The following is a 23,236-nucleotide window of genomic DNA, read 5'->3' on the forward strand; positions in this document are numbered from 1 at the left end:
ATGAGTGAAGATTCTAACAAAAGCCTGGATAAAAACCATGACAAGCTCAATAAAAGAAAGCAGTGCCAGCTCTCCTGATTCAGCAGTGTCTTCTCTTTTAACAAGCTGTAGCACTGACAGCAATAACCCCTACTCAAACAGTTTGATTCACTACAAGGACAAGCTTTACAGCTCCGCCTCTGAGGCTTTGGAGGCTTATATTGAAGATTTTGATTTAAGTCTCACATCTCCAGAAGTAAGCACTGGAAAAATCTGCATATGTCAAAGCACTCCCAAACAAGTAAAGTTTTCAAAGCGTCATGCCAAAAAAACCCACGGTATGTCTCTTGCAAATATGCTTTTTTAATAAGTTTTGGTGTTTGCTGTGCTCCTTTCTTTAATGTTTTTTTTTCATTGCCAATGGTATTGCATGTCCTCATTTTACACCAGGTGTATGTTATTGAAGGAGTATTCCCTGCACAACTCCTTGCAAGTCTTTATGAGGTAGTAAATGATGCTTGGTCATGACTATGAATATTTGTCACTCTCTTATGCTTTTTTTTATAAAAGCTTGGTGGATTGATGAGGATTTGTGGCTATACTCACAGATCTAATAATAAACTCCACAGTATGGAATAGAAATTATATTTTCTATATGTGAATATATGCTAAAAACACAGTAAATCATTGCTTAAACCCAAATCTTGAAAAAGAAAAACCTATTTCCTTTCCAGAGTAAGCAACATCAGAATCTAATTAATTGAAGGAGTTTCTTTAAACACTGCCTTGTCTTAGAACAAAATTTGCCTCCTGGCCATGGACTTTTATGGAATGTAGTTCTGGGTCTGAAGTAATGTATGTGGGTTTGAATTGGCTTTTGTCATTGTTATTCAGCTGGAATAAATAAATATTTAATTGATTATATGAACTTTTGTCCATTACATCTAAAATAACGAAGTCTGAGGTGCTGGCAAGCTTTGTACCTGAAAAAGGATGCTTGCCTGGGTTGCATTGGTTTGGAGAGGTACAGTAGCATAATTTATTATTCAGGGCTTTTTTTAATTCCCTGTAGCTTATAACCTTCTCTAACTTCACACCTTTTTCTTTCTTTTATCAAGGCAGCTATTTTTTAGCTGTGCTTAGCTTTTGATTTGTATTTTCTCTAATATAAACACTCCACTTAAGTTGAACTGATTTTCCAAAGAAAGATAAGCATTCTGATTATCACTAAAAATGAGGAACTGTTTTAAGGTGTCATCTGCTCATATTTTGACTCTGAAACTTCTCGGTTGCTGTTCTTTGCAGAAGGCTCATTAGCTCCTTTCACATATGTATGTTTTGTATGTTAGAATAGTCTGCAATATATAGATTTCACTTACTGATATGACTGTGAAAGTGAGAAAAAAATAACTTCTGTGTACTATCTGAGGAAAACCTATTTTAATGAATCAGTGCTTCACAGTTTCAGTAAAAAAAATAAAAATAATGATTTAATGCCACAATTCTCTGAAAAACTGCCAAGTTGAATCTCATATAGTGTGTGAGTTCCTGTAGAATCACAAAATGGGTCTTCAGGCCCATTATCTGGCTAATTGCCTTGCAAGCTATTGCTTTTAGCCATCTTTTTCTGTCGTAAATGTGCTTAATTTATAATAATAGGAGATGTCATCCCTAACATTACTGTGTGGAAGGAGTGGCACTGCTAGGACTGAAATACTTGAAGACTTACTTGCAAAACATACAATGTGCAACTAAAAATGGGCTGTAGGATGTCGATTTCTTTTTTTTCTCTTAAAGAAAAATAGATAATCAATAAATAATCAAACTGCAAATGTTTTGTGCTATGAAAGGAGGGGTAGCTTTCGACTGGTGAGGTGTCTGATTAGAAATGGAACCACTCTTGTAAGAACACCCTGGTAAATAAATAACATTGTTCAGCTTTAAATTGTTACTTCATGTTGGATCTTAAAAATATATCCTTTTGTTATGCTTGAAGTGTAGCAATTCATTTAGAATATCTTTGTTTTTTCAGCATTGGATGATTTTAATCAGCTGGTTGGATTGGGTTCTCTTGCTTCACCCTCTAGAAGGCAGCCCGAGTGTGACCTGGACTCGGTCAGTCTGGTGACGGATGACCTGTTAGCCTTCCCAGCAGATGGATCCTTTAGCCAGCCTAGTCCTTGCAAATCCAGGCATCAAAGTAGTGAGTGGAAAAGACAGACACTTCCAACATCTTTCTGCCCTTGCCAAAGCTCCTCTCTCAAGACCCAAAGCAGTCTTGGTCCCCAGGAGAACAGGAAAGCTGTTGCTCACCAGAATCCACACAACGACTTCAGCAAAAAGAAGTGCAGTGTGTGTACACCACACAGACACAGTCCTGCCTCCTCTAAGGGAAGCTGGAGACCCTTGTCTTTTGAGGAGAACTCTAACACTTTGCCTGTTAAGAATTATCCAAGGTGGCTCACCAGTCAGAAGTCTGATTTAAGTGTCTCGGGGATAAGTAGTATTCCCAATTATCACTACCCAATCTGGCTTAAGAGCCTTTTTTCTGATCCAACTAAAGAGAGCGATCATCAACTTTTTAATACACAAGGCAAAGCCTCCTCTTCTCAAACTTTTGAGATCCTGAAAAAAAGACACTCTGTAGATAAAGACAGTTGGAATTTTTTTGAACAAAACGGTTGCCTGGACCTGAGAGGTGATAACAAAGTAGAGGAAAGTTGCAACTGTGGTAGTGATGCATCCTTCCCATTTGGCTACTCTGTTTCAAGACATCCTAAAAACCCCTTCAGAGGTAACTATATTTGATATTATTTGTTCTTTAATTTTGAGAGTATGTGTATAAAGACCTACATGTTTTTTTAAACCAATGCTCTAGTTCTGTTAGTCTGGCTGCACTGTACAGTAAATTTATTCACTCCTGTCTTTGACAAATAAGTCAAAGCACTTATTAATACTTGACCAAGTTAAACAGCTTTTATACTCTAAGCTTTCACAGATAAATCAATATTTAATCATTTATTTTACAGCCAAGTATTTATTACAGTGACATATTTAGTACCTTCCTGCAAGATGACAGTAATTCTGTAAATATTTTAATAGAATTTAAAGCATGAAATTAAATTACATAAAGTGAACCTTGAGGGGGGAGAGATTCCTAAACGTAGTGCGAACGAACCCGTCAAATTGGTTAAAAAATACCATTTATTGTGCAGTCTTTTTCTCTACACAGCGGGAGATATTTGTAACTCATATATTTAGGTGATCCAGTGCCTTCAGTTCATGTAAAGCCTTTCCTTGGGAATCTCCTGTTTTGCAGCAGGAGCAGGGAGGTCCTCCCATCGTTAAGTACCACCTTTGTATTCTGAAAAATCAGCAAGATTTGAGAGCTTAACATTTCAAAGTGTTAATTACCTTTATTCATTTTATAAGAGAAATATTTTTCTTTGTTATGCAAAGCAGAAATATTGATATTGCCCTTTTTCCAAGAGGTTATATATAAAAAAACTAAGTTAAAATGTTGTTTATGTTGTGAATTCAAAGCAACAAAATGCCTCATACATGAATGTCTGCAAATACCTTTCTATTGTATATGAATTATGAACTTTACAGGATTATATCTTTTTTTTCACACATAAAATATTACCAATCATGAGCAGGCTATTTAAAAAGAATATGAGAATATATCTTGTTGCTTTGAGTGCTTGTCTTAAACTATTTTTAAATGAGCCCTGTAAGTGATTTGCATGTCTGTGTTGCATGATTTCTCTCCCAGGTGTCTGGAAAAACAGCTGTTAAAAAATATATATACTAAATAATAAGAAAACTAGCCTAAGAACTTACAGTATTAAAAAGTAATATTTAACATCATATTGTGAATTAATAATTATATTTTCTATAGCGTGGAAGCACATTAAAAACATTAAATAGTCTTGAATGCTGCATATGATACTTGTTTTACATAAGTTAGGAAAAGAAATGCTTGATTATTTTAAATACTTTTCTGGCTAGAACCTGATGGTGCTGATGGTTTTCATGCTGTACCAAAATAACCAAAGGAGTTGTGTTGGGGCTATACTCTCTGTAAGATATTTTCAGTGCTAATTCATCTGTAGTAATTGTCTTTATTACATAAAATTAAAAGTAATGTGGAAATAATGCCTTTGGGGAGGCTCATCCACATCGTGTCCTTGTTTTTTAGAAGACCCCCTCGAGCTGCTTACCTTGAAGGCTGACAGAGGTCTGGAGAGTTCAACAGAAGATTTGTCCCATACTCTGGAAAATGATGGCAGTCCTTCCACAACAGATATTCTAGGAGCAGAGAGGTCATGGGAGAATGCTCCAGGTGCTTTGTAAGTGATCATGTATTTACAACTAATTTGTTCTGAAAATGCATAATGTATTTAATTGCTTTTATATACTGATGTACCATGTGCGTAAAGGAAGGACTTGGTATCCCATTTCTAATTCTTAAATGTTTGCTATTTCCCTTTTTCATTGACTTGCAAAGAATGCTGTCAATATTTCTTATTGTTGCCATTTAATAATATCTTTGTATATTGATGATATATAAGAAATATTTATTTCAAGGGAAAAATTTAAGTGGAACTTAAATTGACAGATTTATTAGTTAATGATTAATAGTTATTTCACAGGATGAAAGAATGCTAAGAATCTATACTAGAATTTCCTGCGGGAGATATTTGTAACTCATATATTTAGGTGATCCAGTGCCTTCAGTTCATGTAAAGCCTTTCCTTGGGAATCTCCTGTTTTGCAGCAGGAGCAGGGAGGTCCTCCCATCGTTAAGTACCACCTTTGTATTCTGAAATATCAGCAAGATTTGAGAGCTTAACATTTCAAAGTGTTAATTACCTGTATTCATTTTATAAGAGAAGTATTTTTTCTTTGTTATGCAAAGCACAAATAGTGATATCGCCCTTTTTCCAAGAGGTTATATGTAAAAAAACTAAGTTAAAATGTTGTTTATGTTTATTCATTTTATAAGAGAAATATTTTTCTTTGTTATGCAAAGCAGAAATATTGATATTGCCCTTTTTCCAAGAGGTTATATATAAAAAAACTAAGTTAAAATGTTGTTTATGTTGTGAATTCAAAGCAACAAAATGCCTCATACATGAATGTCTGCAAATACCTTTCTATTGTATATGAATTATGAACTTTACAGGATTATATCTTTTTTTTCACACATAAAATATTACCAATCATGAGCAGGCTATTTAAAAAGAATATGAGAATATATCTTGTTGCTTTGAGTGCTTGTCTTAAACTATTTCACACAGAAAATATTACCAATCATGAGCAATCTAGGTTTAAAAAAAAAATATGAGACTATATTTTGTTGCTTTGAGTGCTTGTCTTAAACTATTTTTAAATGAGCCCTGTATGTGATTTGCATGTCTGTGTTGCATGATTTCTCTCCCAGGTGTCTGGAAAAATAGCTGTTAAAAATATATATATACTAAATAATAAGAAAACTAGCCTAAGAACTTACAGTATTAAAAAGTAATATTTAACATCATATTGTGAATTAATAATTATATTTTCTATAGCGTGGAAGCACATTAAAAACATTAAATAGTCTTGAATGCTGCATATGATACTTGTTTTACATAAGTTAGGAAAAGAAATGCTTGATTATTTTAAATACTTTTCTGGCTAGAACCTGATGGTGCTGATGGTTTTCATGCTGTACCAAAATAACCAAAGGAGTTGTGTTGGGGCTATACTCTCTGTAAGATATTTTCAGTGCTAATTCATCTGTAGTAATTGTCTTTATTACATAAAATTAAAAGTAATGTGGAAATAATGCCTTTGGGGAGGCTCATCCACATCGTGTCCTTGTTTTTTAGAAGACCCCCTCGAGCTGCTTACCTTGAAGGCTGACAGAGGTCTGGAGAGTTCAACAGAAGATTTGTCCCATACTCTGGAAAATGATGGCAGTCCTTCCACAACAGATATTCTAGGAGCAGAGAGGTCATGGGAGAATGCTCCAGGTGCTTTGTAAGTGATCATGTATTTACAACTAATTTGTTCTGAAAATGCATAATGTATTTAGTTGCTTTTATATAGTGATGTACCATGTGCGTAAAGGAAGGACTTGGTATCCCATTTCTAATTCTTAAATGTTTGCTATTTCCCTTTTTCATTGACTTGCAAAGAATGCTGTCAATATTTCTTATTGTTGCCATTTAATAATATCTTTGTATATTGATGATATATAAGAAATATTTATTTCAAGGGAAAAATTTAAGTGGAACTTAAATTGACAGATTTATTAGTTAATGATTAATAGTTATTTCACAGGATGAAAGAAAGCTAAGAATCTATACTAGAATTTCCTACAGTTTTTAAGAAGCAGCCGGGTGTATGTGGTTCTGGGTGTTGTCTGTCAGCTTCCCTTTACCCCAGAAGATTTTGAACTGTTGCTTAATTTTTGCAACGTTTATCAGGTGAGTGGAAGTCTCAAACTGCAGGATACCTGCACGTGATAATAGAAGCAGTACTATTCTTGCTCCTGTTGAGAAAGAGGCTAATCATCTAATCTCCTGCTGGCCACCAGAATGCTTACATAGGAGAATCACTGGAAATCAGCTTTCATTAATATCTGTTTCTACGAGACTATTAACTTTAATTTAAGATACCCTAGAGACTGTAGAAGAATTAGAGGTCAGTAAGCAGAAGGCAACTATTTATTTAGATGTTGACTAATGGAGGAATACGAGATACAAGAAAAACTTCCATGTGTAATAAATCACAGCTAAGAAGTCCTTTCCTTGCCTTTTTTATGTATTTATTTAGATGTTGACTATTAATGGAGGAATACGAGATACAAAAAAAACTTCCATGTGTAATAAATCACAGCTGCTATTTATTTAGATGTTGACTAATGGAGGAATACGAGATACAAGAAAAACTTCCATGTGTAATAAATCACAGCTGAGAAGTCCTTTCCTTGCCTTTTTTATTTAGTTGAGTTTTATGGCTACCCAGGTTTTGATTATACTGGCTAAACTGGAAACCATAGTTGTGTCTCGCGTACACCAAAGCGCTGACAGGACTACTCAGTGTCCCCTTGGTGTTACAGGGATGCAAGATACCTGGTTTCATCATAATAACTATATCCTAAAACAATTCTTTTAGTTTATAAACCTCTTCTTATCCTTAATTGCATGTTTAATGTTGGTTTAGCAAAGCACCAGTGCCTGTGTGCTGTGAGGACATGGAGAATGCCCTACCATTCCCCAAGGCAGACATCATCCATAAATTCTTGGAAGACTGCTTAAATGACAAAAATAAGGTGAGTAAAAAGGGGTATTTATTTCTGAGTGCCCAAAATATGTAAGACCAGTAAATACTAGAAGGGGAAACACCTGTAAATTGGTTTTCCTTCTATAATATATCAAGTAGAAAGTCTAGGTGCAGTAGCTCAGTCATATTTGAGCATGATGAATCCATACAATTATTAAATCCTATAATCTAACCCTTGGTCACAACTATGATTAAGGAAGCATCCAACTATAAAATGCTCTGCTTAGTTTGTCTTTTACACTCCATATTTTGTTATATATGTATAATTTTCCTGCCTCAAGTAAAGGAATAATATATTTTTTATTATTGATGTATTAAATACTACTGATTTCCTAGCCTGGCTGATGTACTGTTGGGTAAGAGTCAACTTCAAGAGGTAACTTAAGGAATATCTTTCTTGTTATTTATGCTCTTGCACTGGAATTGGATTGTAGATGAAATTTACTACTGATTATTCATTATTTTATTCCCATTCTTATGTATTAATTGCCTTCTTGACAATCTTAATATTGTTCAGTCTCTCATTTTGATTATATGAACCCTTTATCCTTTTCTCAGCTCGGGAGATGAGCACAGAGCCCATACTGTTCATTGATGGTGTCTTTCCTTTCTGCCTCGTTGTCCTTGAATCTTAACTCCTCTAAAATTCTGTTTTCCCATCCTGCAGTAAACAGAGCATTATCCTTTAAGTTTTTTTTTCTGCTGTGGCACATACTTCTGTTTCCCTAAGGAGTTAATTGACACAAAACCTAATGATGTGCAGGAGTAATTGAAATTATTCTGTCTGATGAATGTTGCTTCACTGTATTTCATCCTTCATGCTCCCTGCTCTCTTGCTTCTGTTAGATCACCAGACACTTCTATACAGAAGTATTTCTAGATTATCCACAAATTTTTGTCACCTTGAGTTAATTTGCTTTACTACTGATTTCCTAGCCTGGCTGATGTACTGTTGGGTAAGAGTCAACTTCAAGAGGTAACTTAAGGAATATCTTTCTTGTTATTTATGCTTTTGCACTGGAATTGGATTGTGGATGAAATTTACTTTTGATTATTCATTATTTTATTCCCATTCTTACATATTAATTGCCTTCTTGACAGTCTTAATATTGTTCAGTCTCTCATTTTGATTATATGAACCCTTTATCCTTTTCTCAGCTCGGGAGGTGAGCACAGAGCCCATACTGTTCATTGATGTATTTGCACTGGAATTGGATTGTGGATGAAATTTACTTTTGATTATTCATTATTTTATTCCCATTCTTACATATTAATTGCCTTCTTGACAGTCTTAATATTGTTCAGTCTCTCATTTTGATTATATGAACCCTTTATCCTTTTCTCAGCTCGGGAGGTGAGCACAGAGCCCATACTGTTCATTGATGTACTGGTGTCTTTCCTTTCTGCCCCATTGTCCTTGAATCTTAACTGCTCTAAAATTCTGTTTTCCCATCCTGTAGTAAACAGAGCATTATCCTTTAAGTTTTTTTTCCACTGTGGCACATACTTCTGTTTCCCTAAGGAGTTAATTGACACAAAACCTAATGATGTGCAGGAGTAATTGAAATTATTCTGTCTGATGAATGTTGCTTCACTGTATTTCATCCTTCATGCTCCCTGCTCTCTTGCTTCTGTTAGATCACCAGACACTTCTATACAGAAGTATTTCTAGATTATCCACAAATTTTTGTCACCTTGAGTTAATTTGCTTTTTTGATTATAGAATGAGGAGATATCACATAGATGCTAATTATATGAATAAATCCATGTTTATCATTAAGGAAGCTTACTTGCTCTGTCAGTTAGGAAATGTTGAAATATGTTCAGCGCTGCTGTCATAGCATTGCAAGAACTGACAGTCTAAATATTCTTGAATTGTTTTACACAAGGCTTCACTCTTCCTAATAATTTAAGTATTACCTTGGCATAAATTGAGATGAACCATATTGGTACAATTGATAAAATAAAGAATAGGTAGAGGGAAATGCTGTAAGTATTGACAGTGATTTCACAGACCATACCTTGGCATAAATTGAGATGAACCGTATTGGTCCGATTTATAAAATAAAGAATAGGTAGAGGGAAATGCTCATAGAAATCAGCCTTTAACTTGTTTCAGGGAAACTTCAAAACTGGGTTGTTCTGTTTTATACGCAGTATCAACTGATTAATACGTTTTGGTTTTGGTTTAGGAAAATGCCTTCTGTGGAGGTTATCATGCCAGACCCCTCGAAGCTTTGAAGCGGATGTTGTTTGAACTTCAAGCAATTCAGGGAAGTTCAAGCCAGAATGAAACTGCTGAGGTAAAGGAAGAGGTGGAAAAAGTGAGCAGTCTGTTTCCTTATGTTATTATCTTGCTGATATCAATGGGCTGTGTTTGTTGCTGATAAAACTTGATAGTCCTTTTGATAGGCTTTGGTTTCCATCTTAGAGCACTGCCAGCAGATTGACTCCAGTTTGCAGGAGGAGCTGTGCCCTACAGCCCCTGTGTCTTGCTGCTGTCTCAAACTTGAGGCTCTGTGCCTCTCCTCTTGGCAGGGACGCTGTGTGACAGACAGGTCGGTGACAGTGGCCTCTGCAAGTGCTGCAAAAAGCAGGATTTGTAACCAGGAGATGGCGACATTTCAGGCAAATCCTGTCCGAGGAAAGCAAGACTCTGCTGAGTTCTGAAAAACCTGAGTTTTGGAAAAATACCTGAGTTCTGGAAAAGTTGTTTTCTGATAATATCCCTGTTAATTCTAGGCTTTCAGGGGCACTTACTATATTTTTTTTAAAAAGCCAGACGTTCTCAAATGCTCTCTCCTTACCTCCTTTGGCATCAGTGAGTTGCTGTTTTGTGGCACTTTTGTTTCAAAGCGACTTCATAGATTTTTATTATCACTTTTTACCTTTTTCATAATGTTGCTTGCATACAGTCCTCAAACCCTATGTTCTTTACTCAGTAGTGAATGAAAGGCTCCGGGTATGTGTGGATCAGGTAGGCTCTGGGAATGGGCTGAGAGGAACCTCAGGAAATTCAACAGGGGCAAATGCAAGGGGAGGAATTTGGGAAGGAAGAACCCATTGCAGCCATAGAGGCTGGGGATGGCTGGGTAAGGCCACAGCACTTGGCTGAGCTGGGAGAACTGGGAGAACTGAGCTTGGCAAGGCTGGAGAAGAGGAAGGTTTTCAGGGACCGATAGAAGTCTTCCTCTACCCATGAGGAGGGTATGGTGGAAGGATGAGAAACAGGCATAAATTGAACTGGGAGGTTCACACTGGACACTGGGAGAAACTTTTTAACCCTGAAGACAAGCCAAGCACTGGAAGAAGTTGTTCAGGACAGGTTGTGCCTTCTTCATCCTCAAAGGTTTTTCAGATTTGACTAGATAAAGCCCCGAGCAACCTGCTGTAACCTCAAAGCTCCCTCTGCATTGAGGAGGAGCCCACCTCCTGAGGTCCTCCTCCCAACCTGAATCACTTAATGATGCTATAAAGTTCTTGGCAATACTTTTCAATACAATGTGCTAAAAAAAGTCCATGTTTTCTGTCATATTCAGCTACTTTTCCTTCCCTAAATTAACAATGGTTTTGTTTGTTTTTTTAAGCTTACTGAAAAAGCAGAGGTTGAATTAAACCTGTGTGACAGTGAGAGAAACCCTCTGACTAATTCTATTCAGAAGTAAGTGACAGTTGGTTTTCTGAGTTTTCCCTCCTTCCAGGAAAAGAATGATAAATTAGCTGAGACTTGTCATATGATCTGAAAATGTTAAGAATAAGCCAGTAGTAAATAATTAAAACCATGACCGTTCACGGAGCAGAGAAATATCTAGTGGCTGGTTGCAGAGATGTACCCTGTAAATAACCATTTGTATTTCATCTATAGATTAATTACTGCTACACGTAGATGGGCTTTAAAATAATTGGACTTGGAGAAGTTTGTAATATGGGACAAAATATTTTCTTGGTTTTTTTTGACTATGGCAGAGAAAATAATTGCTAGAAAACATATTTTGTTAATGAAATCAGCTGACACCTACTGAACTAAAGATAACTAATAAGTGACTAAAGAAATAACAAGTTTGAGAAAAGGCAGAATAGAAAACCTGGTTTTATTATGTAGAACTTTTGTTTCACAAAACTCAGCATTGCAGTACAGTTTTATACTGCAATATAAAGTTAAAATATTTTTTAATTTAAAAAAACAGTATCTTTCAGTTTTGATGTGCTATTTTATGCCTAATGTTTTGCAGTGCTTAAGATCCTGTGTTGAATACTCATTCTATAATAATTTCACAGAAACTGTGTTTGTGTAAGCACCTGTATTGAGAAGACTTATTTCAAATTTCAGTTTAAGTGGTTTATCTTTTAAAAAAAACCTTAGTGTATTTTCTGATCTGTGCTTTTTATAATATTATCCAGACTGTTAAGCTGTTTGTAAGAAATCAATATAATTTTAAATAGTATTTAATTCTTTTGAATAGTTAGATATACAGTCTTAAAGTCAACTTTTTTTCCTAATCTAGGGCTTTACATCATTTGTCATGTCTCAAAAGACTTGTTGAAGATAACAGCAACCGAGAAGAGCAGACCCATGATCATGAAGAAGATAAACAAGAAAAAAAGATTCATTTGGGAAGCTGATATCTAAGAATATTTTCATGTTGTGTAACTTATGTAATTTGTCAGCCTGAACACTGCTCACATTATTTTTTTTTTTGAAAGCTGAACCAGTGCATGTTCTTGTAAATGTTGTCTTTGGTGTTTCTGTACATAATTGTTGTTTTCATTAATTATTTCAAGGCTTAATTGAGTGTTAGTGCTTCCAGGAGAATCTAACTATGTGACAAGAGATACTGCTTTTTAAAGAATATTTAATTAAAATAATGTGAACATTTTTGTGGAAGAATCTCTGCGTGTTTATAAAAATTTACCAAAAACCTGAACTATTTGGCCAATTCTAGTCATCGCTTCGTTACATGGTCTGTTAGAAACAGGGGGAGCTCAATACCTTGTGTAATGCTCAGCAGTAACTGGTCCCACAGCTGGTTCTCACTGGTACTGGGAAGTCCTAATCTCCCTTCCTTTTTCCTTGCCTTGCTTCTTAGTTTTAGAGCATATAAAATCCTTCAGGGGGCTTAAATAGCCAAAGAAGTAATAGAATATTTTATTTTTTTTCAGCATAATTGAGTAGAATTAGCTCATGAAGGCCACTGATAAGCACTGGGAATCGCACAGGGGAGAGAGGAGTAGGACTTACCCCCTTTACCAACAGCAAAGCGAGGGGCAAAGAGAGAAGCTGTAAGTAGAAATTTGAGTTGTGAGCGGAAATGCGTTGACAGAACATTTTTGGAAGACTCTTTTTTGCACCTCTTCTCAGGCTTGTATAATGCAGCCTGGCATTTTAGGCTGCCAGTAAACAAAATACGTAGGGCGACGTGCCATTCCAGTGAACCGTTTGTTTTTAATCTGGATATTTATAGATACACTTGACAGAGCAGGTACCTGAGCACATACTGATTGTGAGAGGCATAATAGAAACCAGAAGAAGCAGAAGGAAGATGAGCTGTGTATTTCTCTCGTCTTCCTGTTAAGAATTAGTAAGTAGAGAGATAAGAAATGACTTCATTGCCTGACTGGCATGGCATCATGAGAACATAGGTCATAAGTAAGGTGTAATAATGTATTTCAGACAGATTTTATTGGCCTTAGAATCATAGAATTGGCTGGGTTGGATTGGGACCGTTAAGGTCATTGAGTCCAACCATCAACCCAACACTCACAAAAGACCCACTAGACCATGTCGCTCAGCACATTTATTTTTTTTAATTCCTCCAGGGATGGTGATTCAACCCTTTCCCTTGGCAGCCTGTTGTAATCTTCAATAACCCTTATGGTGAAGAAACTTTTCCTAAAGTCCATCCTAAACCCCAAAATGCGAAGAGCTAGATCTGAAATCAGAGTGTGGAAAATGAAATTGCCTTTCCAACAAGTTTGTAGAAGCTTTTATAAAGCATATCTCTTTGCCAGAGCTCATTTTATCAAAAGCATTCAGATATGCAAGGGAACATGAGGGTTTTCCTGACATCACACGTGTCTGAGTGTGGATGACAATGAATTTCCTCTGCTTTTGCACAACAAATGTAAAGCCCCCCCCTGCTCCCTTAGAACTTCTCTTGATGTTCAGGTAGAGCTCGTGTGCTATTTAGAAAGTCTTTTTCATTATTCCCCCCTCGAGGGATGTTCATATTTGTCAGATTCCTCATTCTTTGGAGCTTTTATTTTTATTAGCCTCCAGATATTTCTCCTCTATCAGCTTAATGTGCTTTGATGGAGAATTTCAGCACAACTTTTTGGGGGTTTTATGACAGGCAGACCTAAGTAACAGCTAAAAGTCTTGTTGACATTATTGAATATTCATATACTGGCCAGGTCTGAAAAGCTTTGACCATAGATAAGGTCTGCTGTGTGTAAAGGCATTCAGATGTGCAAGGGAAGATGAGGGTTCATCACACGTGTCTGAGTGTGGATGACAATGCAAAAGCATTCAGATATGCAAGGGAACATGAGGGTTTTCCTGACATCACACGTGTCTGAGTGTGGATGACAATGAATTTGCTCTGCTTTTACACAACAAATGTAAAGCCCCCCTGCTCCCTTAGAACTTCTCTTGATGTTCAGGTAGAGCTCGTGTGCTATTTAGAAAGTCTTTTTCATTATTCCCCCCTCGAGGGATGTTCATATTTGTCAGATTCCTCATTCTTTGGAGCTTTTATTTTTATTAGCCTCCAGATATTTCTCCTCTATCAGCTTAATGTGCTTTGATGGAGAATTTCAGCACAACTTTTTGGGGGTTTTATGACAGGCAGACCTAAGTAACAGCTAAAAGTCTTGTTGACATTATTGAATATTCATATACTGGCCAGGTCTGAAAAGCTTTGACCATAGATAAGGTCTGCTGTGTGAGGTACAGTACTGCACAAGATAAAAGAACCTTAAGGCTATGAAACTAAGCAATAAATGAGTTACACTGTGTAATTGTAAATAATAGCAATTCAAATAAGAATAGAATTAAAAAAAAAAAAAAAACAAAACACCATTAGCCAGTAAGGGGAGACAACTGGCTTTGCATATAGATATATTTTTTTTTAGATGCTATCAAGATTTTTCTGGCCATTAAAGACTATTTTAAAGAGGGATTTGATCCCTTATATATCAAAAAAAATAATTAACTTTCTGGTTGTACGTGCTGGTCAGTTTTTGCAGTTCTAGCTGGAATTTAATTTGCCTAGAAATGAGAATAAAGAAGTTGCCACTCAGGAGAAATAACAGAATATGTGAATCAAGTACTAAACAAAATTATTTGCCATATCCAAGGTGTCAGTGATATTCTTGTCCTTGAGGCTAGATCAGAGGAAGGGAATTTTATGGAACTACAGTCTTCCAAAGTGGCAGTGGGGAAAAGTGAAAATGCAGGCAGAAAGCCAGAGACTGGGATTTGGAGGAAATACTGAAATAAAATAGCAGGACTAGATAGAAGGGGAGTCACTATTTCTCAGCAGGGTACAAGAATTGTTTGCTAAGGATGTACCCAAGTGTTTGTGACCCTCTGTATTTGCATATACAGGAAATCTTTTACCAGTAGGGCACTTCCTGAATTAGCCTGTATATATATCAGTAAAACAGGGCTGAGGGAAGTAGAGGCGTAGATACAGGGAAGCATCGTGCTCTTTAATCTCCTGAGGATCCCATCTGTGGTAAGACTGTGGCTTTGCATGGTGGGAGGAAAATAGATGGGATTTCTCTCTGGGGTTTTTTTTTTTGCCTTTTAAAGGCTTAATGAGAAAGACCATAGTGATACTGGTTTTGGAATGGAATGAGTGTATGTTGCAGTTATCTCTTCTTCTGTAACAGTCCATCTGCATTAGCAAATCTCTCTGCGTGGCTCTATTCTATTCACATTCTGACTAAAAAAGGTGCTGATATAGGAAAAATTAATTTCAGGCTCCAGATATCATGAAGACTAACAGTGCTGCCAGCGGAGGGTTAATTTGGCTAGATTTTATACCTGATTTAGTCTGAAAAAGAGGACCTGAAAAACTACATACCCCACGCTTGCTCATTATCAACCTATTAATTATTTTCCTTTGTAACTCCGACACGGCCAGAGCAGTTGTATTTTTTCTCCAAGAGATGCTGATGGATTCTCACTTAAGTACAATTATCTGGAATTGTGAAATCCTTGAAAATCATGATGTATATTTTCTTTCTTGCTGATTGTGGATTCTGTGATCTGCCGCGGTTCTGAATTTTTGGGTCCTTACTCAAAATATTGGGTCAACAAGAATAATTTGCCTTGAGGAGATGCTAGTTAACCAAATAGTTGTTGGGAAAAATAAATTAAATAGAGAGTATCCAGGGTATTTTTAGACTAGGATGATATCAGGTGAAGTTTAATACAAGAATTTTCTTACAAGGTTTTCAAGATAATTAGAATGGCAAAAGAGGAATAATGGGAAAAAAAGCAACTACACAAGAACTTCAAAGATCTGTTTGAAAAATCCTATGAAAAAAGTCAAGGAAAAAAGTGCTCAGGAGTTTGGCAGTTCATAAAAATCCATATATTTAAGCTGATGATGCTGGATATCCTAATATATGAAAAGTGAAAATAAATTTTGTATGTCTTGTGATCCTCAATGGTCTACAAGGAGGCGTAAGGGAAATGATGAGTCATCTTGGACTTTTGTGCTTTTTGCCTATGAAAAAAGTCAAGGAAAAAAGTGCTCAGGAGTTTGGCAGTTCATAAAAATCCATATATTTAAGCTGATGATGCTGGATATCCTAATATATGAAAAGTGAAAATAAATTTTGTATGTCTTGTGATCCTCAATGGTCTACAAGGAGGCGTAAGGGAAATGATGAGTCATCTTGGACTTTTGTGCTTTTTGGAAACTCCAAAATGAGAGACAAGGAGGAAGAGCTGTCAAAGATAATAAAATAACCCCAAAGTTCCTTATTGCTTAGGAACATTTTGGCCCATGACCGCCCTGCAGAGGGTAATAAATGATGTCAGCAAAAGTAGAACGTTGACTTACAACACCAACGGCAACGGGTGATGGCCAAAGCTCAGATTACGACAGGGATGATGTGATTGATGGGTCTTATGCAACATATTGGTGTTGGGTGGACCATGTCTACCAATATCAACACCAAGCAACCTTGGAGCTATCACTAACGTGGCAGAGCTCAGTCCAGTCCCATCGTGGTCTAAAAATGGGACTAGCAACAAAACTTGTAACAAAAAGTCAGCGAAACGATAAGAAGGAATTATGGGGCAATAAAAGCTTAACCTCTGTTTCCTAAAAGTTCAGAAGTACATGATCAAACACGGAATATATCACGGAAATGAGAAAGGGGGAAAAAATAGAGAGGTCTTCCAAGCACTTAATTACACAAGCCTACTTTCCTTTTTATGGCCGGGTAGCAACATTTAACACTTGTGTGCCTCAGGTCAAGGAATCACAGTCTCTATTTAGTGATTTTTAGGGTGGAGAGCAGTTAACAATGAAATAAATTGCTTTTCTTTATTTTCACAAAGTGGTGGAGTTAAAGGAGCAGCTGAAGTACTCATGGAGATAGAAGAGCTGCCCAACAAGGACAGCCTGAAAAGGCTCAGACCTTCAGCTGGAGAGGGGAAGGTGTGTTTGATGTTGCTCAAATCCCACAATACAGAAACGTAGGAGGCCTTAAAGGAGATGTTTTTAGGACTGAGAAGTGGTCTTTGTTTTAATCTGCAAGCAGTAAATTTAGGAGGTCAGGGAGCATCGGCAGGTTCAGAAAAGACTTGGACAAAGCCAGGGAGTTTTTCATGGAATGAAATCTAAAGGGAAGAGGCTATTCCCTCTAGCATCTCTCTTCCAACAGTTACTTGTGCTTGTGAAGCGTGAAAGTTGTATCCTGAAAATATCAGCCAGTGTGTGCTCTCCTTTATCATTTCCTAAAGTCCTCTTGGACACACTGGGCTGGATGTACTGTTGGTCTCATCCCGTAGGGCATTTCCTATGTAGTTAGGAGGGTAAAATGTAACAGTTCTGCTGCAGCAAGAGTGATTTAGGCTTGTGAAAACCTTTTTAACAATAATAACGTGTAAGCAGGCAAAGGGGTTGCCAAAGAAGTTCTGGAACCTCAACCGTTTTTGTGGTTGTGGAAGTAGATTGCTCAACCAGGCAAAACTGTAATTTAAATAGATTAGGTGCTAAGCAGAGGTAAAGGAACTTGATGACCCCTGCTGTTTTTTGCCCCAGGTATTTGATGTTTCAGTTTCTATCTCCTTGCCGTGTCGTGTCGTAGGGTTCATGTGATACGTGAATAATGTTAAGTCTCAATGTGGAAATTGACCGTTCTGTCGTAATTTAGCGAAGAAGAGTTTTTTTGTGTTGCATCACGTTTCTGCACGATGGTTCTGCGCTAAATATCATTAGTGATACTGCCCAGAAGAAGATGAGTCACTTCCCTGGACTCTCTAACACTTCCCTGGACTCTCTAACATAACTGAGCACATATTGGAATTAACAGTCTTTTGGTTTAATGTTTTGGGTTGTTTTTTTTTAATCTTCTCTGCACTCATCTATTTCAGCTTTGCTAAATGGATAACCAGGCATTTGAAATGTACGGAGAGAACATACAAAAATCTTCGAAAGGAACAGAGTGGCCAAGGAAAGAGGTACCAGTCATTTTTCTTGACTTAATCCAATACTATTAAGAAGGCCCTGAAGAAAATAAAAGGTCTTAAACCACTTAGTTCTGTGTGCACTAGGCAGGAGCTGAACTGTGAGATGTAATTCCTCGACCCCTCTTAAGTTAAAAGTTAAATTCTTTATCCTGTAACTACTGGACAAAGTCATTATCTTCGGAGGATTCCCCAGTGATTTTAATAGAAAGAGCTACTTAAAAGCTCATCTTATGGTAAGGTTTAGTATCTCTAATGAGTTACACATTAGTGTTTCATCTTTTCTTTTCTTTTTTTTTTTTTGCCCTTGAGAAAAGTAATTCTCGGTAATTTTCCCATTAAAGTTTTTCCTTCTCAGGATTTGAATTAACTTCATGCAATAAGAGTTGGCAGCTCATCCTTGCAACAGAACTCACTCCACGTGGTTGCATGTTCTGTATTAGTTATTTCTATGTAATATGCCCAACGTTCTTTCGACTTCAAAAATAATTATTGAATTGGTGCCACCGCTGCGAAAACGCTGTAAATTAAAGCTCCTTCAAGTCTGGAAAATGGGGATTTCGAATGCATTAACTCTAAAGCCTTGTTCGCTGATGAGTCTCCGTGGTCTGAGTACTACTGTTGGGATATTTAATTGAACACAAGCTTTAAAAAGGGAGGCATTTAAGCTGAAGAAAAGATTATTAACGAACAGAATAGGGTGATGTTTTGAGCACTTTTCTGCTGGCAAGAGAAAAGTATTTCTAAAGAGCTTTTGTCAAATAGATGCATGAAAAAAGAGCGTTTTGTTAAAATCATCTAGTAATCTTCAATTTTTTTTCATTACTGATTGTCCAGCTTAAGAGATCAAGATTCATAGCTCATTTTCAGGTGCTCACCATCTGAAAAATCAGGCTTTTAAAGGCTGTGCCACCTAGAATCAGTACAGAGTTTAAAAATTTGGACTAGAGGATGCAGTCTCTATTCATCTGAGGCTGCAATTTCAGCAGCAAAACAGGTTAAGGGAAAGGAAATAATGAAAGGACAGCAATAATCTGATAAAACCATAAGATTTCCTTCTTCTGGGCCCAGTAATTTGGCTATACCTGTGTTCCTGAAAGACATCCTCTTTTTGATTGCACAAGAACTATCACGAACTTTCTCCTTTTGCACTGGATCTGATAAAGCTTTCTGCTTTTTTTGTTGTTTTTTTTAAATGAATTTCAGGAAAGGAACAGCAGGTGGTCCTTAATGAAAGTCTTTCTAGTTTGTCTCTTGGCCTGTGTTATCACCACCGTGATCGGAGTGCTGGTCCTCTCCTTGGTCTACGTCAACCACGTTCCCTTTATCAGAGAGACGGTCGTTAAAGACGATGGAACATCTTCCCCAAAACCAGAGGAAAAAGATGTGGATATCAAATTCCAGTTCCTGAACCACGTGACGAATTCAAAGGTAAATTGTTTTCTTTTGTGCAATGATATTCTAGCATCATATCTAGGAGTTTAATGAATTTCACAACTCTTTTTTAAGCACTGGGTGATCACTCTAAACCCCTTCTGCAGGCTTTTTATAACCCACATGGAGAGTTCCTGATAGGGTTTCACTCCAATTCCTAACAGATGTTGGAGGTGAATAATTGCTCCAACAAATTGGGCTTGTGAGACAAGGCAACCATTTAAAGTGTGATTCTGAAATCAGAGAGGATGAAACGCTGAGAAACAAAGCCAGAAAGATCAAATCTTAACGTAAGCTGAGTAGTGCACTAACCTTTCTGTTCTTAGGACTGGATTCAAACAAGTTCTTAAGTTGCAAGAAAAAATGAACTCCATGGTCTTGTTTCAGGGAGTTAAAAGAAATTGTTTGACAATGTAATAAATTACAGGAATGATGTAGGGTTTTCTTTAGGTGTATTTTGGTACTTAGTGAAAAATATCCTTCGATATCCTCGAAAGACGTACTCCATCTCCTAAATATATCTTTATATAAAAAAAAATTTCCTAACTATTTTTTTGCTTTTCATAAGGATAGATTAGCTAATAGAGCACTTAAAATTGACAACAGCCAAATTCTGATACTCTTTCATGTTAGATTTGACTATGGAATCCGTTTTCAAACAAAAATTGTGTTTAAGAATGGAAAGAAAAGTGTTTAAGAGGAGAGCAACCCTTTTTATGTGCCCTTCCTCAGCGCAAGATGATTCTTTCAAGTACAAAGTATGTTCTAGAGGCAGTAAAAATACTGGGAAAGGAATGGTTTTGGGTGTAAATAGTTTGGAACTGTAGAAATTCATGATTTTCTGAATTACTCAGGAATTCCTGAATTACTGAGTGATTTCCTGAACTACTCAGGTGATGTTCTAGTTGTTTTGAATCTAAAAATTTAAGCATATACGTAACTGATTTGCCAAATCAAAGTCCAGAATGACATAAAAAGAGGAGGGGCAGATAATTTTGTTCTTGATTTCACTATTTATCTCTGGTTTGTAGAAGAAAATTTTATGACATCATGAGAAAGCATAAAAATGATGGTGAAAAGTGACTAAATACCAAGAGAATCCTCACTGAGAAAAGGAATAGATCCCTCCAATATTGCCCAGTAAATGATGGTGAAAAGTGACTAAAATACTGAGAGAATCCTCACTGAAAAAAGGAATAGATCCCTCCAATATTGCCCAGACCAAGAATTTTCTAAAATATTATTGTAATGTTTGTTCATCAGCGTCTCCAATTAACACAATTCTCCACTCTCACGAAATTTACAGGTTCATAAGTACCCAGGTGGGGAAATTCAGTGGGCAAGATACAGGAATGATGTAAATGAATATCAAAGTGATGAAGAAATGGTATTTGGGAGAAGTATCAATAACCATCGCTCCAAAATGACTTTTGGAACCCTCCGGATCAAGAGCAACGGGCTTCGGGCTCCCCACTGGCATTTCAATGCCAACGAACATGGCTACCTGGCACAGGTATTTTCTGATTAGTTCAGCTTTCTTAATTGGTTTTGCAATCTAAAGCATCATGTATACATAGAAGATGTACGTATTTAAAGAAAAAATGACATATACGTTATATATAAATGTTAACAGGTAATAAAAGCAGAATTACCATTGATGTATGACATTAGTTTTCTTGCTTGAAATAACATTTTCAAGTGGAGGTGCTTGAAATCTACTGTTGAATGTTGTTACTTGCACAGTTACTCCATTACCCTTGGAGTAAGGCTTTCCACAGACACCTGCTCCTCTCTCCAGCAGTTTTTGGTCAAAGATGACCCCTTTATAGCTGCTCACAGCCTCTTTGATAAGAAGTGGTTTAATTACGAGCAAGGTGTATTTGTCACGTGTTCTTTAAAGCTTCTAAAATGCTATTCTGGATTTAAGTTCACAAAAGCTTATTAGAGAGTGCATCAGGATGTGTTTTCTCCTAACAGCCTTCGGGTTATTTGAGTTACCAATTTGCCGCGTGCGGATTACACGAGGAAACTTTCGTTACGCTCGTTAAGCTCTGATTCTGTTACAGGGCTCTGCCTGGATCGGAGTAATCGGTGCAGACAACAGCGTGGTTACCACCTACAACGTCACAGCTGGTCAAGTCATCTTCTTCCCTAGAAACACTGTGCATTGGGTGAAGAACGTAGGATCTGAAGACTGTTTGTTCTTGCTCTTTTTCACCACGCACGAAGAACTGCAGACCTTGGATGTAGACGACGCCTTCTTCTCTACCCCAGAGGACGTAGCAGCCAGAGCATTAAAGGTCTGTATGATGGGATGGGATGGATAGGATCCTCCTTATTTCCTAGGTGGGGAAGGGAAAAGACCAAACTAAAGCCCAAATTTCCCAAGAGCCCCTTGAGGGATTCTGTGGTGGGAGAAGATCTCACGGGAAACGATAGATAAGCCCATCTCCTTGTTAAAATGGATTTTATTTGAACTCTGACAAGTTGGCAATGGCCCATGAGCAAGAATACAGATTTTCTGCTGAGTCTGAGGAATTTGCACGTTCAAACCACGGAATGGTGATAGACCTTCCCACCCTGAAAGAGTTTTATGGGAGAGGGATCAAGTTTCCCTTCTGCTCCAAATCTTTGTGGTAACGGAGGAGGAAGGGAAAAGGAGCAAACCAGAGTATTGACAGGGCAAGGTGATTAAAAATGTCCACAAGGCAGAATTTATCTACCACCAGGTACTAAGCTGGGATATTTAATGAAGCAAAATGGTAATTCCACTAATTCCACAATTTTCTGGGTGTTATCTGTCGGTCTGGAGCCCTCAATATAAGAAGGACATGGACCTGATGGAGAGGGTCCAGAGGAGGGCCACAAGGATGATCAGGGGAGCACCTTGGAGCACCTCTGCTACAAGGACAGGCTGAGGGAGCTGGGGTTGTTCAGCCTGGAGAAGAGGAGGTTCTGGGAGACCTTAGAGCCCCTTCCAGTACCTGAGGGGGCCTACAGGAAGGCTGGGGAGAGCCTGTTTAGAAAGGCCTGTAGTGACAGGACGAGGGACAACGGCTTTAAGCTGGAGGGGAACAGATTTAGACTGGAGATGAGGAGAGGGTTCTTCACTGTGAGGGTGGTGGAGCACTGGAAGAGGTTGCCCAGGGAGGTGGTTGAGGCCCCTTCCCTGGAGATATTTCAAGGAGAGGCTCGACGAGGCCCTGGGCAACCTGGTCTAGTTGGGGGTGTCCCTGCTGACTGTGGGGGGGTCGGACTAGATGACCTTTGGAGGTCCCTTCCGGCCTGGACAGCTCTATGACTCTATGACTTAATATGCATTGTGTGTCCCGCAGCCACAAGGTGGAGTTAATTTCATCAGAACCTTCAAGAAACAAGAGGAAGATCAAGCAATTAACCTCCCCTCCAACTTGAACGAGCTTGTGAATAATGCCACCTACGTGCAGTCTCCGGACAACTTCGTCTGGCAGTTCTTCTACGATCTCAAAGGTATCCAACAAAGAACTTTATGTGTTTGAGCTCTCTGTTTCGAAATGGGGAGAGAAGGGGGCTTGTAATCAATTCCCTGAAACAGGAGTTAAAAAGTATATAAGGAAACCATAAGAATTTAAGGAGATAAAATGACAAATATGTTGATAACACGTCTAATTATTGTCCTTTGAAGATGTATAACCCCATTCTTATATTCAAAATATCTTGCATTTGTGTTTGAAACCTCAATGACCTTAACATACACCTAATTACCTCCTCCCTTTTACAAAAACAACTTCATAAACAGCATTG

The 23,236-nt window shown here is 37.4% G+C and overlaps 2 protein-coding genes across 4 annotated transcripts in view; both read left to right on the plus strand.

Moving 5' to 3' along the window:
- On the plus strand, positions 1–12,196 carry LOC106886665 (chromosome unknown open reading frame, human C18orf54). The gene is given in 8 exon segments (XM_014939798.1): positions 1–57; positions 59–317; positions 2,012–2,773; positions 4,181–4,331; positions 7,192–7,300; positions 9,504–9,635; positions 10,899–10,972; positions 11,817–12,196. Coding segments are annotated over 8 exon segments (1,662 nt in total). The 3' UTR covers positions 11,935–12,196.
- Positions 11,958–23,236, plus strand: part of DYNAP (dynactin associated protein) — a 16,452-nt gene continuing 5,173 nt past the window's right edge. The window contains exons 1-7 of one of the 3 annotated variants that reach the window (XM_014939801.1): positions 11,958–12,591; positions 16,889–16,988; positions 17,927–18,013; positions 19,226–19,450; positions 20,760–20,966; positions 21,520–21,753; positions 22,789–22,942. In XM_014939801.1, coding sequence (XP_014795287.1) covers positions 17,936–18,013; positions 19,226–19,450; positions 20,760–20,966; positions 21,520–21,753; positions 22,789–22,942 — 898 coding nt within the window. In that variant the 5' untranslated portion in view covers positions 11,958–12,591; positions 16,889–16,988; positions 17,927–17,935. Of the gene's footprint in view, positions 12,592–14,992; positions 15,048–16,888; positions 16,989–17,926; positions 18,014–19,225; positions 19,451–20,759; positions 20,967–21,519; positions 21,754–22,788; positions 22,943–23,236 lie in introns of those variants that run through there. The other 2 variants (XM_014939799.1, XM_014939800.1) reach the window with 2 other exon arrangements.

The sequence above is a fragment of the Calidris pugnax genome, unplaced genomic scaffold, assembly GCF_001431845.1.
Source record: "Calidris pugnax isolate Ruff unplaced genomic scaffold, ASM143184v1 scaffold79, whole genome shotgun sequence".
In the NCBI taxonomy this organism is placed as follows: Eukaryota; Metazoa; Chordata; class Aves; order Charadriiformes; family Scolopacidae; genus Calidris; species Calidris pugnax.